We start from the raw sequence: 15,981 nt of genomic DNA on the forward strand, positions 1-15,981 counted from the left end.
GTGGACCCTAAGATGCTCATCTTATAAAAGTAGGAAGTGATGAGATACTCTTTTTATGTTATGGAATAATAGAGGTTCAATATTATTCAATGTAACCATTAGAAGGTATGACAATCGTGGAATCCAATTAACGTCCATAATTGAAGTGATGCAGAGAGAAGGGGAAAGGAGAAGAGTATAAATGAGGTACATTTTAATCATGCATAGGCTACTAGTTTGCTAGGACTGTCATAACAAAGTACCACAAGGAGAATCTGTTCCGCTCTTTTCTTCTAGCTTCTGGTAGCTTTAGGTGTTCCTTGGCTTGTAGACGGCGTTCCTCCTGTGTCTTCACATAGTCTTCCCTCTATGCATAGCTGTCTTTGTGTCCAAATTTCCCTTGTATAAAGGTACTCCAAGATTTCTGTCCCCTGGATATTTAATCAAACACTAATATAGGTACTGCTGTGAAGGGATTTTGCAATAATTAAAGTCCCAAGTCGGTTGATTGTAAGATGTAATCCAGGTAGGCAAATCTAATCACATGCGCCCTTTAGAAGCAGAAAGTTTTCTCTGGCTGGTTGTAGAAGTAGAAGTCAAAGAGATTCAAATTATGAGAAGGATTCGATATACTATTGCTGTCTTGCAGACAGGAAGCCACATGATAAGAAATGTGGTTGCCTCTAGAAGCTGAAAATGGTTTCCAACTGACAGCCAGCAAGAATTCAGGACTTTGGTCCTACGGGTGCAAATAACTGAATTCTGACATTAATGTGAATAAGCTTAAAAAAGGACCTCAAACCAGATGAGAATATAGCCAGCTGACATCTTGATTTCAGTCTAAGCAGAGAACCCAGCCATGCCGTGCCAGATTTTTGATCTATAGTAATAAATGGATGCTGTTTCAAGCTGCTGAGTTTTTGGTGATGGTTATGTCACAATGAAAAACTAATACAAGTATCTTTTTTTTTTTTTTTTTGCGGTACATGGGCCTCTCACTGTTGTGGCCTCTCCCATTGCGGAGCACAGGCTCCGGACGCGCAGACTCAGCGGCCATGGCTCACGGGCCCAGCCGCTCCGCGGTATGTGGGATCTTCCCGGACCGGGGCACGAACCCATGTTCCCTGCATCGGCAGGCGGACTCTCAACCACTGCACCACCAGGGAAGCCCACAAGTATCTTTTAAAGAGCATAAAATTTTAATCTGAAGGCCAATTTTCCCATTTTTTCAATGGATCATTCTTTTGGTGTTATACCTAATTGTAAATAGGACAATGTCACAAACATTTTCTTTTATGTTTTCTTCTAGAATGTTTATAGTTTTAGCTCTTACATTTAGATCTATGATCCATTTTGAGTTAATTTTTGTGGATGGTATTAGGTAAGGATCCCTATTAGTTCCCTTGGGCTGCCATAACAAAAGACCATGACAGACATTTATTCTCTCCCGGTTCTGCATTTAATTTTTCAGTTACTTCAGAAGTCTGCAATTAAGATATCAGCAGGGCTATTCTCCCTTCAAAGACTCTAGAGAAGAATCTTTTCTTGCCTCTTCTGGTTTCTGGTGGTTGCCAATAACCCTCCGTGTTCCTTGGCTTGTGGTAGCATAACTCCAATCTCTGCCTGAACCTTCAAAATGGACTTCTTCATTGTGTCTCCATGTGTGCTCTCTCCTCGCCCTTATAAGGATACCCAGCATTGGCTTTAAGGCTCGCCCTGATCCAGTATATCCTCATCTTAACTAATTATATCTGCAAACACCTTATTTTCAAATAAGGTCACATGCTGAGGTTCCAGGTGGACCTGAATTTTGGAGGGACACTGTTCAACCCAGTACTGGATATAAGTTCATTCTTTTGTTTTGTTGCTGAATTTGGCTTACTAATATTTTGTTAAGGATTTTCACATTTATGTTGATAAAGGGTATTGATCTGTAATTTTCTTTCCTTGCAGAGTCTTTGCCTGGCTTTGGTATCATAAAATAAAATTGGCAACTGTTCTTTCCTCTTTTATTTTCTGAAAGAGTTTGTGAAGAATGGTTACTATTTGAATATTTGATCAAATTCAGTCCACTGATGTCATTTGGACCTAGGCTTTTTTTTTTTTTTAATGGGAATATTTAAAATTACTAATTTAAATTCTTTACTTCTTTACTTGTTTTAAGTACATTGAATTTCTATTTTTTTTCTTGAACCAAGTTGGGTAATTTCTAGATATTTGCCCTTTTTCTCTAAGTTTTCTAATTTATTAGTATAAGGTCATTCAGAATATTCCCTTGTAGTCTTTTAAACTTTGATTAGGGTCTATAGTGATGTCCCACTTGCATTGCTAATTCTTATAACTTATGTCTTTTCTCCTTTTTTCTTTGTCAGTCTGGTTTAAGATGTATCAATTTTGTTGATCTTTTAAAAGAACCGACTTTTGGTTTCAATAAATTTCTCTATTGTTTCTCTTTTTTATTGATTTTCACTTTAATTTAAATTTTTCCTTTTTTTCTTGCTTTGAATTTAATTTGTTACTCTTTTTTTAGTTCATTAAAGTGAAAATGTAGGGCTCCCCTGGTGGCGCAGTTGAGAGTCTGCCTGCCGATGCAGAGGACACGGGTTTGTGCCCCGGTCCGGGAGGATCCCACATGCCGCGGAGCGGCTGGGCCCGTGAGCCATGGCCGCTGAGCCTGTGCGTCTGGAGCCTGTGCTCCACAACGGGAGAAGCCACAACAGTGAGAGGCCCGTGTATGGCAAAAAAAAAAAAAGTGAAAATGTAATGATTTAAGACCTTCTTTTATAATGCAGCTATTTTAAGCTATAAATTTCTCTTTAAACACTGTTTGCTGCATCCCATGTTTTTTGATATCTTGTGTTTTCATTTTAGTTCAGTTAAAATTATTTTTTAAGTTCATTTGCAGTTTCTTCTTTGAACCTTGAGTTATTTAGAGTGGGTTGTTTCATTTTCAGATATTTACGGATTTTCAATTTTTGTTGTTTTTGATTTCAAATTTAATTCATTTGATGTTGGAGAACATACTTTGAATTACTTTAATTCTTTAACTTTTTGATACTTATTTTATGGCCTAGCATATGGTATCTCCTAGAGACTATTCCATGTGCACTTAAAAGATGTTTATTCTGCTGTTGTTGGTTAGATGTTCTCATAAAACTCAGGTAAGTCAAGTTGGTTAGTAGAGGCATTCTTCTGTATCCCCTTTGATTTTCTTTCTAGTCCTATCAGTTACTGAGAGTGTCCGATTATGTTGTTGAATTATTTCTTCTTTCGCTGTCCGTCTCATTTCATGGATTTTGATGCTCTGCTGTTAGGTCATTATTTTTTCAGATATCTTCTCCACCCCTTTATATTTCTTATCTCTTCCTAGGACTCTCATCACATGTATGCTGCTTATGCTTGATATCTCATAGGTCTCTGAAGCTCTGTTCATTTTTCTCCACATTTTTCCTTTCTCTTCTTCAAATTGGATAATTTCTATGGATATATCTTTAATATTCTTAATTCCTTCTCTGCTATCTCATTTCATGAGTTGTTGAACCCATCTAGTGAACCTTTCATTGTAATCATTACGTCTTTCAATTCTGGAATTTCCATCTGACCGTTTATATATATATATTTTTAAGATTTCTTATATTTGAGTCTGTTAATACATTTTCCTTGAATTTTTTAGCCATGGTTTCTTTGAATTCTTTGAACATTTTATAAAAAATGCTTTGAAGTCTTTGTCTACTGAATACAACTTCCTTACCCACTCAGAGTTAATTTTTGTTGACAGCTTATTTTCCTGAATGTAGGTCACACTTTTCTACTTCTTCACTGTCCTATAAATTTTTGTTGAAAACCTGACTCTTAGATAATATGGTGCAGCAAATATGATTTTGAGTTTTTGCCTCGAGGATGACTATTGCTGCTGTTGTATTTTGTTTTCGTTGTTTGGCTTGTTTTCATTTATTTTGTTTTTAGTAATGTTTCTGAACTTAATCTGTTGAATCTGTCTTCCCTGTGATGTGTGGCTGCTTCTGTCTCTGCTCAGTTTTTTTTAAAACTTTAATAAACAGTCTTAGCTTGGCTTTATAGAGGCTCCTCCGTGTCTGTATAGCATGGTGGTCAACCAGTGATGGTCCACAGACACCTTGAGTCTGTAAGATCTCCCTCCTCTGCTGATGGATCTGGGTGTGGGACTGGGAACATGTTTAAAATTCAGTTTTCAAAAATTCACAGACTTACTTTCTGCCAGGTCCTCTTGGGTCTTTCCTGCAGATCTGCATAGCATCCAAGTCAGCCGGGCATGTGCAGGTAGCTTGGATATTCTTGAGTCTTCCCTGCACATGTGCGCAGCCTCCCGGTCAACAGGGATCCATGGAGTACCCATTTAGCGCTTCTTTGGCTCTCTCAGCTCCAGGATCTCCTTGTCAATTTTCTGATGAGTTGAATGGTCTACTGCTCACCCCAAGTGGGACTGCAACTCAGGGTAATAGAGCCATGGGCTGTCATCACTTGTTTCCCACTGACTTTGCTACTCTCACTCACAGTGTAACTGAGTATGGGTTTTCTGTCCTCAGCACCAAAATCCCCTTCCACAGCAGTGAAACTGCTGGTTTTTACTGCCAGTCCTTCCTTGGCAGCACTACTACATTGGCCCAGCTGGAGTGGTGTGAGGGGGCACTGCAGATATTGGAGCAACCTTGGTCTAGGATGTACCCACAGTACTTTCCTTAACTTCTGCAGTTTTCCACAAATGCATGTTTCTCCATCTGTTGTTCGCCTCTCGTCTTTTTCCAGAGACTGAATTTATTGTTTTAGATCTTTCCCCCTTCCAAATTTAGATTGTTTCTTGGGGGCTAGGATTTGACCATCTCTTCATTCTGCCATATCCGTATCCCTCATCATCATTTTTGAAAGATACTTTCCTTGGGTGTAGAATTTTTAAACTTAGTGTTATCTTTCTTTCTGCACTTTAAAGATGTCTCTCCACACTCTTCTGGCTTGCAGAGTTTCTGATGAGAAGTCTATTATAATTCTTAACTTTGTTCCTCTATGTGTGATATGCCTGTTTTCTCTGATTAGCTTCAAGATTTCTTCTTTGCTGTTGGTTTTCAATGGTTCGTATATGATGTGTATACATGTGTGTGTTTTATCCTACTTGGTGTTTTCTGAACTCCTTTGATCTCTGCTTTGGTGTCTGTAATTAATTTGAGGGAATTTTTAGTCATTATTCCTTTGATGATTTTTTTGCCTGTCTTTTTTTTCTATATTCAAAATTACAGGTGTGGTAGTCCATTTGGAATTTTCCTACTACTTTTGGATACTCTGCTCTGTTTTGTTTTGTGTTGTTTTTTTGCTGTCTTTTTATCTTTCTGTTTTAATTTGGGTAATTTCTGTTGCTGAGAGATTGAGTTCAACTGATTTCATTCTCAGTTGTACTGAGACTACTAATAAGTCTATTGATGGCATTCTGCATTTCTCTTACCATATTGTTCACGTCTACATTTCCATCTGATTCTTTTTTTTTTTTTTTTTTTTTTTACGGGTTTACTCCCATTGCGGAGCACAGGCTCCAGACGCACAGGCTCATCGGCCATGGCTCACGGGCCCAGCCGCTCCGCGGCATGTGGGATCTTCCCGGACCGGGGCACGAACCCTTGTCCCCTGCATCGGCAGGCGGACTCTCAACCACTGTGCCACCAGGGAAGCCCTACATCTGATTCTTTATTATTCTATCTCTCTGCTGAAATTCCTCATATATTCATTATGTTGCCCACCTTTTATATTAGAGCTTTTAACACATTAATTACATGTTTTCTTCCATCTTTATTGAGATATAATTGACATATAACACCATGTAATTTTAAGGCATACAGAATGATGGTTTGATATACACAGATTTTGCAAAATGATTACCGCAGTAAGGTTAGTTAACACATCCATCACTTTCACATACTTACCTTTTTTTGGTAATGAGAACGTTCAAAATCTACTCACTTAAGTTTCAAGTAAAAAATACGGTACTGTATTTTTACCATGTACTGTATATTTACCAGTACTGTATATTTACCATGCTATAAGTTAGATCACATAACTTACTTATTTTAGAACTGGAAGTTTATACACTTTGACCACCTTCAGCCATTTCCCCGACATCCATACTTCCACCCCAGCAGTGACAAATCTACTTTCTGTTTCTGTGGGGTTTATTTTTTTCAGATTCCACATATAAATGAGATCATACATTATTTGTCTCTGTCTAAATTTCCTTCCTTTTTATGGTTGAATAATATTCCATTGCATATATGAGCCACATCTTCCTTGTCCCTTCATCTATTGATAGACATTTAGGTTGTTTAGATGTCTTAGCTATTGTAAATAATGCTGCAGTAAATATGGGGTTGCAGATGCTTCTTTGACATAGTGATTTAATTTCCTTCAGATATATACCCAGATGTGGGATGGCTGGATCATATGGTAGTTCTATTTTAATTTTTTGAGGACCCTCCATATTGCTTCCCATAGTGGCTGCACCAATTCACATTCCCACCAACAGAGCACAAGGGTTCCTTTTTCTCCACACCCTCACCAACACTTGTTATCACTTGTCATTTTGGTAACAGCTTATCAAACAGGTGTGAGGTGATACCTCACTGTGGTTTTTAAAATTTTTTTAAATTATTTATTATTTATTTCTGCTGTGTTGGGTCTTCATTTCTGCACGAGGGCTTCCTCTAGTTGCGGCAAGTGGGGGCCACTCTTCATCGCGACGCGCGGGCCTCTCACTATCGCGGCCTCTCTTGTTGCGGAGCACAGGCTCAGTAGTTGTGGCTCACGGGCCTAGTTGCTCCGCGGCATGTGGGATCTTCCCAGACCAGGGCTTGAACTCGTGTCCCCTGCATTGGCAGGCGGATTCTCAACCACTGTGCCACGAGGGAAACCCCCTCACTATGGTTTTGATTTGCAGTTACCTGATGATTGGTGATGTTGATCCCCCTTTCATGTACCTGTTGGTCATTTGTATGTCTTCTTTAGAAAAATGTATATTCAGGTCTTTTTCTCATATTTTAATTGATTTTTTTTCACTATTGAGTTACATGAGTTCCTTATATAATTTGGATATTAACCCCTTATCAGATATATGACTTCCATGCAATCCAGTAGGTCACTGGCTGTGGTTTGCTGTTGGGGGTGATTGCTCATTTGGCTCTCTGGTCAAGTGGGGCCTCCAGCTGTATCCACAGCTGAGTTGGCTTGGAGACCATGCTCTACAGTTAGACAAAGTTGCTGTCTATAATCCCGGGTTGGGTGGAATCGCAGGCTATGTGCTCTGTGACTCCATGCCTGGGCAAAGCCACAGTCTGTATTCAGCAATCAGGCAGGGCCATATGCTGGGCTCCACTGCCGAGTGGGGTTGTATGCTGGACTCTGAAGCTGAGCATTGCTGTAGACTGGGCTCTGAGGCTGCTCTGGGTCATTACTTAGGCTCCGTGATTATGCAGGGTCAGGGTCAACAATTGGGCAAGGCTACGGGCTTGGGTCGCTGCCCATATAGGTTATAGGATGTGCTCTGTGCCTGCTGGGCATCTGTGGCATGTTTCCCGATGGGGCAGGACTGGAGGTTGTGCTCGGAAGTTGGGTGGGACTGCAAGTTTGTACCCTTGCTTGGTGGGCCATAGGATGTGCTCCATGGACACTTAGCTCTTTGGCTTGGGATTCAAACAGACAGAGCTGTCAACTGAGCTTTCTGCCCGCATGGGGCCACCAGCTTGGCTCTGAAAATGGGCAGAGCTGCTAGCTGGAATCTCTTCTTGGACACTGTGGTGAGCAGGAACCTGGTGTGTCAACAGGGTCTGAGCAGCAGTTGCTATAAGCTCTGACACCTTCTGCATCTCTATTTGATCCCCAGTGGCTAAGCTCCAAAGGTTCCCCCAGTGATTCCCATGAGGTCAGACCCAAGTGAGTCTCCCAGGAAACATCCCTCAATGCTGGGGAAGCTGAATATCCACCTTGGGTTCTCTTTTTCATACTGGGGAAACTGTAGGCCCAGGGGTGCCCTCGGTTAAGCATTGTGTCGGCCTGGGGGAGGGTTGATGCAGTCAGTGAAACCGCTCCTCTTGTCTTTGTAATTCTGTCCTTCTGGATCTCTGTTGTCCAGGGGTATATTTCAGCCTCACCCTCTGGGTTTTGGGATTTTCACAGTGGTGTCTGGTCCATGGATAGTTGCTCTCTTCTTGTAAAGGAGAACTGAAGTCAGGAATCACCTATGTTGCCATCTTGATGACGTACGTCACTTTATCTAGTTACATTATTTAAAATTCTGTCTCTGGTAGTTCTGACATCTGGGTCAGATCCAAGTCGGCTTCTGTTGATCGCTTTGTCTTCTTGGCAGGGTGTTTTGTTTTTCTTTGCTTTTTCACTTTCACCTAACAGTGTTTGAAAGCTGGTTATCTAGGGTAGAACAGTAGAGACTGAAGTAGATATTATTCATGCCCAGAAATGGCATATCTTTTATTTTGTTAGTCTTTCCATGTGGGAGGTTGATCCATCTCATGAGTACTTGAACTGGGCTTGGTTAGGGTTAAGGTTATCATCAGTGTACCACAGACTTAGCTCCTGTCTTAGTCTTCGTTTTAACTTGTGCTTAGAATGATGGCTGGTTTTCAGAGAAGGTTCCTCAATGTCTGCTCAAGCCTCAAGTTTAAGTTTTTCCATTGTGACTGCACTTGAGGGAGCATCAGTCTCCATAGTCTCCCTTCTCCCAGCTGTACACTGATGTTACTTGCTGCTCAGTGCCTGGTAGCCTCATGGTAAGCTGAGCAGGTATTCTTCTCAGGAAGAAGCTGTGTCTCTGTGCCCCAAGGATGGGGTCATCTCAGATCCTGCCCCTCTTTCTTAGGTAGGAGACTTTTAAGAGTTTGGTCCAGGGTGTTTTCTTGCCCCTACTCCAGGGCTAGAGGGTATTTTTGTGTTCTCTTCTCTCAGCTGCAATGGGTCTTAACCTTGGCTGGGGGCAACAGGGTTTACTGACATTCTCCGGAAAATGAAGACTTTTGTTCCTGAAGGGAGATAAAGGTGGAGTATCCAGGTGGGCCTTTGCATTTTTCTACAGTGGCTCTATTCCATCACAAGAGAGGTTTTCTCTGATTCTCAACGGCAGCTTTATTGACATTTTGGATTGGATAGTTCTTTGTTGTAGGGAGTTATTCTATGTGTTGCAAAATGTTTAGTAACTACTGGGCACCAGTAGCCTCCTTCCAGGTATGGAAATAAAATTGTCTCCAGACATTGCCAGATTTCCTCTTGGAGGTATAATTGCCCCCTAATTAGAACCACTGCTCTGAACTCTCACCTTGCACCCACTTTTCTCCTGAGAACCCAGGAGGTCCATGGAGAAGAGCCTGTGAACATTTGTGAATTACCCTTGTGTCTGAAGATCCCACAAGTTCTATATTCTCACACTAGGTGACATTCAGACCTGGTTAACAATTTCAGAAGTTTGTTAAAAATGTTTAGCTGAATTCTCCTTACTGGCTTCTAAGGGGTTCCGTGTCTGCTCCAATAAGCAAGTACTTGCAGGCTGTTACTCCTTAGAGGCATTGGTCTTTCCTTAGATTTTGGATTAGTTGGTTATGCTGTGACTTCAGCTGCCTGGCGGGTTTCATAAAAGTTGTGAATTTACAGACATTCAGGATTTTTTTTGCTTTATGTTTGGCAACAACACCCTTTCCAGCTTTCTATACCTTAAGTGGAAGCCGGAAGTCTGGCATATATAATTTAAAATTTTTCTCAACTATTAATGCAGAGAAATTGGAGACTTTCAGAGGTTAAGCAACTTCCGCATGTGCAAGAGATTTGCACCAGTGTCTTTCTAGCTGTAAACACAAGTTTATTCCACCGTGTTATTCTGACTCTTTACTTAAGTGATAGTGTGTTAGGTTTAACTAGTGACCTTCCCAGGTAGGTTTTATATTCCCCTTTTAATTTATGCTCTAATATAGATTTAGATTGTAGTACAGAAAACTACTGGGCAGAATGAGAGAGGAGTACTAGTAGATCAGTTTGTTATTATGGGTGTCAGCCTACTCTCATGTCTCTCCCAGAGGTATCAAATTCAGATGTCTGTAGAGGCCAGGCAAGAAGTATAAATGAGTGAAGTGTGCTGGGTCTGTGATCACTATCATTTTCCTTGACACTTGTGGCTTTACTTTTGAGAGTGGCAGGGATACAGAGAAATATTTCATTATAAGAAAAACGGCAGAGCAAGCAGAATGATATGTGAGTACTCTGTCTCTCTCTCTGCCTAAGGACTGGTAGAATTTATTTGACCTTCGCCCCTTTTTTTTTAGATTGAGGCATGTTGTGACAGTTCCTGGGCACTGTCTACTGTTTTAAAAAGTCACCCATTAAAGTTACCTGTCTGCTCCTGAGATCATTTCCTTCAACATTAAATATTTGCCAAGCACCCACCACTGGCCAGGCTCTATTCTAGGCTCTGAGGATGCAGCAATGAAGTCAGCAAGACTTGCCTTTATGGAGCTTACATTTTGGTTTGTGGTCTGCAACAGGGAGAGCGGGGACCCTAGACGTTAATAACACTGCCTAAAGAGCATGCTGCCACCACGCACCATCGATGTTGCCGAATTTTTTAATTTTCCAAGAGAAGCCAGAAGTCGGATTTTGACTGCAATTTTCTTATTTTAAAATATTGGCTCAATATGTTTTAAATTACTGTGGAGGTCAAACAAAACATGTTTGCAGACAGAATCTGGCTTGCGACCTCTGTCTAACACCATTTTTGCCCTTGCTGGTCTGCTTGAGAAGAAAAATGCAATGGAATGACAGCTGTAGCCATGCTAATTCCCTTCTCTGGAAGCAATGAACCAGTTGTCAGAGATTTGGCAATGCCAGGATTTAATTTGCAATACAAGGTCAACAATTTCAGTGAAAGCCATTTTAAGATCAGCCTTAAAACAAACCAAAAAAAAAAGTGACTGTACAAATTAGATTTTTAGTGATTATTAACCTGGGCCCGACAGGATATGGTCAACAGGTTACTTGCAAGCAGGTTACATTGCAGTTATCAACCTGCTTGCAAGTTTGAGGCCAGATTTTAAAACGTGATTCCTATTGTAGGCTGCTTGAATTTCAACAAACATGCTACTCCGTGGTCCAAAGTTGTAGCCAGAGTGAAAATTCCATAATGGTGCTCATTAGTTCATTAACTGTTCCTGAAAAGCCAAAAACAAGGTTTGGCTTGATAAATTGATAGCGTTTATAACTGTTATTTTTCTTTTCTTTCTTTTTTCTTTTCTAATGAAAAGAACGCTACTTTGGACTTTCTTGACAATATAGGTCATACAGATAGTTTGGCAAATATATCAGTTTTCTGATTGGCTCCATCTTTTGCGAGTTATACCAGTGATAGGTTTTTAGGGGGTGTGGTGGCTGTTCGTAACGCACTAATTTATTGAAATTATGACTTGCTGACAGATTCTACCCATTGTTCTCTGAACTTATCGTTCTCATTTTCATCGCCCCTCTGTGCTCATAGCTCTTCTCCGTCCATCTTTTTCTATCTGTCTCCTAATCCTGCCCACTCCTCAGACTTCACTCTGCTGTCCGTGTGTCCTTCTCACCGATCTGGCCTCTGGCACTGGCCTTACACCTATTTTCTTCATCTACTTGTCGCAACTTTTAGTAATTGGGTCATATTTTACTTTTTAGCAGTTCTTTCCTACTTTGGAGGCCTTCAAATTAAATTCCCAGGAATTGCACTGGGAGCACACATTCAGGTATCAATGTTTAGGCCAGAACCAATACATTGCCCACGTCTCTTTATGCCCTACAGCCAGGTCACATGCTCTCTGATTCTTCTACAGCTCACGGTGGCTCGATTCTTCTTTTTTTTTTTTTAACATCTTTATTGGAGTATAATTGCTTTACCATGGTGTGTTAGTTTCTGCTTTATAACAAAGTGAATCAGTTATACCTATACATATATCTCCATATCCCCTCCCTCTTGCGTCTCCCTCCCACCCTCCCTATCCCACCCCTCTAGGTGGACACAAAGCACCGAGCTGATCTCCCTGTGCTATGTGGCTACTTCCCACTAGCCATCTATTTTACATTTGGTAGCGCATATATGTCCATGCCACTCTCTCATTCGTCCCAGCTTGCCCGTCCCCTTCCCCGCATCCTCAAGTCTATTCTCTACATCTGCGTCTTTATTCCTGTCCTGCCCAGAGGTTCTTCAGAACCAGTTTTTAAAAAAATTTAGATTCCATATATATGCGTTAGCATATGATATTTGTTTTTCTCTTTCTGACTATCCAAGAAGAAGATATGATAATTGTAAATACTTATGCACCCAACATAGGGGCACATCAATACATAAAGCAAGTGCTAACTGCCATAAAAGGGGAAATCGACAGTAACACAATCATAGTAGGGGACTTTAACACCCCACTTTGATCGATTATTCTTTATTACCTCTGTTTGGCAGGCTGTCTCTCAGTTGTAAGGCATATGACTACAAACCCCAAATTCCAGCTCATGGAGACTTGGAGAGTGACATTCCTTATTGCAAATGATACTTGATCTAAGCTCCCAGAGATTCCAAGCAGGGAGGGAACTTCTGCCACACCTTTTACTCATGAGACCAAGGAATACTCGGTTTTACTTCTCTAGTGATACCTGCTTTTAAAATGATACACCACTTGGTTCTATCAAAGTATTTTCTGGATTCAACTACATGCTTTCTATGAGAAAATGAAGGGATCGTGATCTTATTTCACAGCTGTACTCAGTCTTACTGTACCAGTATTGCATTCTGAATACTGGTGCAGAAAGATGTTTAAAATGCAGCCTTCTGTGAAGGGAGAGAAGTGGTCTGCCTCATTTGGAACTCTCCTGAGCACTGTATTGATGTGAATAGAGCCAACCTGTGCTTCTTGGCTTGCATGTTTTGAATTCTATGTCTCCAAATAAATTTATGATGAGAAAAACATGACCAACTTTACAAATTACAAACATTTCAAAGACAAATATTAACTGTTAGATTGATACCAAATTCAAGGAAACAAAAGAAAACAGATTTCCACTTCACGTTCATTCCCAGTAACAGATGTTTTTGAATTCCTCTTCAGTCACTGTGCCATGGAAAAAACAAGCAAGTTGAACTTCAATTTCTGTTACTTGACTAAAATTTTCTCATTTTGATGTCAGTTTTTTCTTTTAAATAATTTTACACGTATTTCCCTTATTTTAGGAAGTAATCGATATACCCTTTGCATCTTTCATGTCGCTCTTACATAAAAAAGAGTTTTAAAATTAACACTAAAAGGACTGAAATCTTTCCTTTTGCAACATTGATTGCCATGTAAGAGCTCACTTGCCCTTTGTAGAGTGACTTTTTAAAACTATGACTGAGACCTCTGAATAAAAAAAAAATATGTCATATATATCATTCATACACGATGTACTTTGTTTTACTGCCAAATACTGATAACCATTTCAAAAGGGCAAATTCCAAGTTTAAAAGGCTCTTTTGATGACTATTTACAGTAATCTAATAAATGCTGGGACTATCACTCATTTCCCATTTATTATAATCATCTGGCCCCGGATTGTATTCTAGTGTAGTATTTTTATCAATTGAAATAATATCAAATGGAATAGCTTACAGATTGAATTTGATAATTTATTGCGTGACTCTAGGAGTTTTATGAGTGCTACAAACACATTTCCTTTGGTGAAGTGTGTGTGTTCCATATCTTTGCTGGATAATGTTCTCAGGATTTAATCTGCTTGGTACCTAAGTACACATATCTACCATTGACTTTATCAGATATTATCTACTATGACAGTCGCAGAACGAGATTCTAATTTTTAAAAAGAGAAATATAAAAGCTACCAAAAGCATGTGACAGGAAGTTTTCATCATAAACTTCAGTGCAGTCTGTACTGGCCACATTTTAGGCATAAACACGGGAAGTATAGGCTGTCTAGATGAAGTTTGAACTTTCCCTACAGATCACTTTTGTAAAACATCTCGTGACGATTTGCCAGCTCTCAGTTTATTAGGCTAAGCTAAGCAAACAAGAACAACAATGAAAACAAGTTACCATCTGTACAGCATGGCGATCTATACTCAATATTTTGTAATAACCTATAAGAGAAAAGAATCTGAAAAGGAATATGTATAATTGAATCACTGTGCTGTACACTGGAAACTAACATGACATTGTAAATCAACTATACTTCAATAAAGTTTAAAAAAAATTTTAAAAAAGGCACCAAATCAAATCCTATTGACTTTATACTGAGATTTTGGGGGACCATTGAGAAGTACCATAGCTCTATCTCTCCTACTCCAAATTACTTAATATGTCTTAAAATGGGACCAATTTATTCTAGTTTTCAACTGTTTTTCTTTTTTAGAGGAACTTGACTTAAATCTGTGCATTGCCAAGGGCAAGAAGCCGAGAACATGGATAGACAGGTAAGACTGATAAAACAGTAGTCCCTTCTTTGATTTTTATTTTTTTCTTTAAAAGCAGCCTTTTAAGCTTTATTTTTCATAATATTATCTGTGGAGGGAAAGTACAGAAGTGAGCAGAAATGCAGTCTCTTTTGCAGCACTTACGAATAAAGAGGATGATTAGCGAGTGTAGCAGACAATGTAATAGCAAAAGAGTCTCTAGAAGTTAAAAGTGCCTTCAGAATTTCCAAGGATTCCCATAATCCATAGTAGGGCTTCACTGTGCCTGTCCACTGTTCTATTTTTGATTAGATTTATAAACACAGCACCACATATTTTCATGTGGCTTATCGCCCAGGGGCAGAATTAGATTGACTGCACTGAAACTGTGAGGCCTGTGAGTTTTGGGCAAGGGCTAGAGTGAAATAAGTAGTGTAATTGTTTTTGTGGAGTGACCGTGGGACCTCCTCTGTTCTGAATTACACATGGCTCAACCCTTTGACCTAACCAGACTCGGCAGTGGCTGGCGGAGCTCCTGAAGCTGTGCTGAAAGGGTCCATCACTGACAAGTTGGAAGGTTCTCTGTCAGGCGAGGTGCGGGCCAACAATCATTAAACTAGAGTAATTACCAGCGAGACCACGTCTGTGAACACCTCAACTTCATTTAACCCGTCATGATGATTTCAACAGGAAGTGCCAATGTGAGAAATTTGTGGAATCCAAATGTAGCATGGGCCCTTTGATTAACAGAAGATATATAAATATAATTTACTAAATTTTGGATCATCTTCAAGGATGTTTTGCCAAATTATTCAAACATTATTATGATGATTTTTAATTCAGTTCATAGTTAAATGACATTTAATTTTTTTAAAAAGAATATGCAATTTTATATTTTTTGAGTGTTATTCTTCTACTCTGGGAACTCTAAAAGATGAAAATGCAGAGGTCCTTATCAGATCATTTACAGAAGAAAAAACACTATAATACCCTATAAGCCCTCCCAATAAAGTTGCATTCAGCCCTACCCAGTCTTATTCTCATTAGCAGTGAAGAGTGTGCTCCCCACGTAATCTAACATGGAATGCTTAGAGCAGACAGGTGCAAATTGCAAGCTGTTTCACTTTGGCTGTTATCCCTTAAATCGACAAAGTAATAGACTGGGAGAACAAAAAGAGTTCCAGCTCAAGCCGAATAAATGAAAGTCTTAACAGGGACACACCAGCTGGCTAGGAGAATTCAATGTCGTGGACACTAAATGTTACCTTTATGCCACTTGCCAAGGAAGACGGCTTCAATGACGCCCCCTACCTTTTATTATTGAGGTGATGTTGCTTCCAAACCGTATTTTGCTTTATTGTAAAGGCAACACGATGGCCGAAGTGGGGGAGAACAGAAGCCAACATACCTGTTCCTGTTTACCATCATTACACTCCTCGCAGCAATTCAGGCATGATTGGGTTCCTGGAGGTGGACCAGATTGACAGTATTTCTATCTGTGCCTTTTTTTTTTTTTTTTTTTTTTTGGCGAT

General features: G+C 39.9%; 1 protein-coding gene across 1 annotated transcript in view; it reads left to right on the forward strand.

Annotated features, from left to right (window-relative positions):
• The window catches only part of LOC112401365 (orofacial cleft 1 candidate gene 1 protein), a 53,335-nt gene that overhangs the window by 11,781 nt on the left and 25,573 nt on the right, over window positions 1-15,981 (forward strand). Inside the window, 1 exon segment of the mRNA XM_024747576.1 lies at window positions 14,410-14,470. Coding sequence (XP_024603344.1) covers window positions 14,410-14,470 — 61 coding nt within the window.

Source organism: Neophocaena asiaeorientalis, unplaced genomic scaffold (genome assembly GCF_003031525.2).
Source record: "Neophocaena asiaeorientalis asiaeorientalis breed wild unplaced genomic scaffold, Neophocaena_asiaeorientalis_V1.1 scaffold960, whole genome shotgun sequence".
Lineage (NCBI taxonomy): Eukaryota > Metazoa > Chordata > Mammalia > Artiodactyla > Phocoenidae > Neophocaena > Neophocaena asiaeorientalis.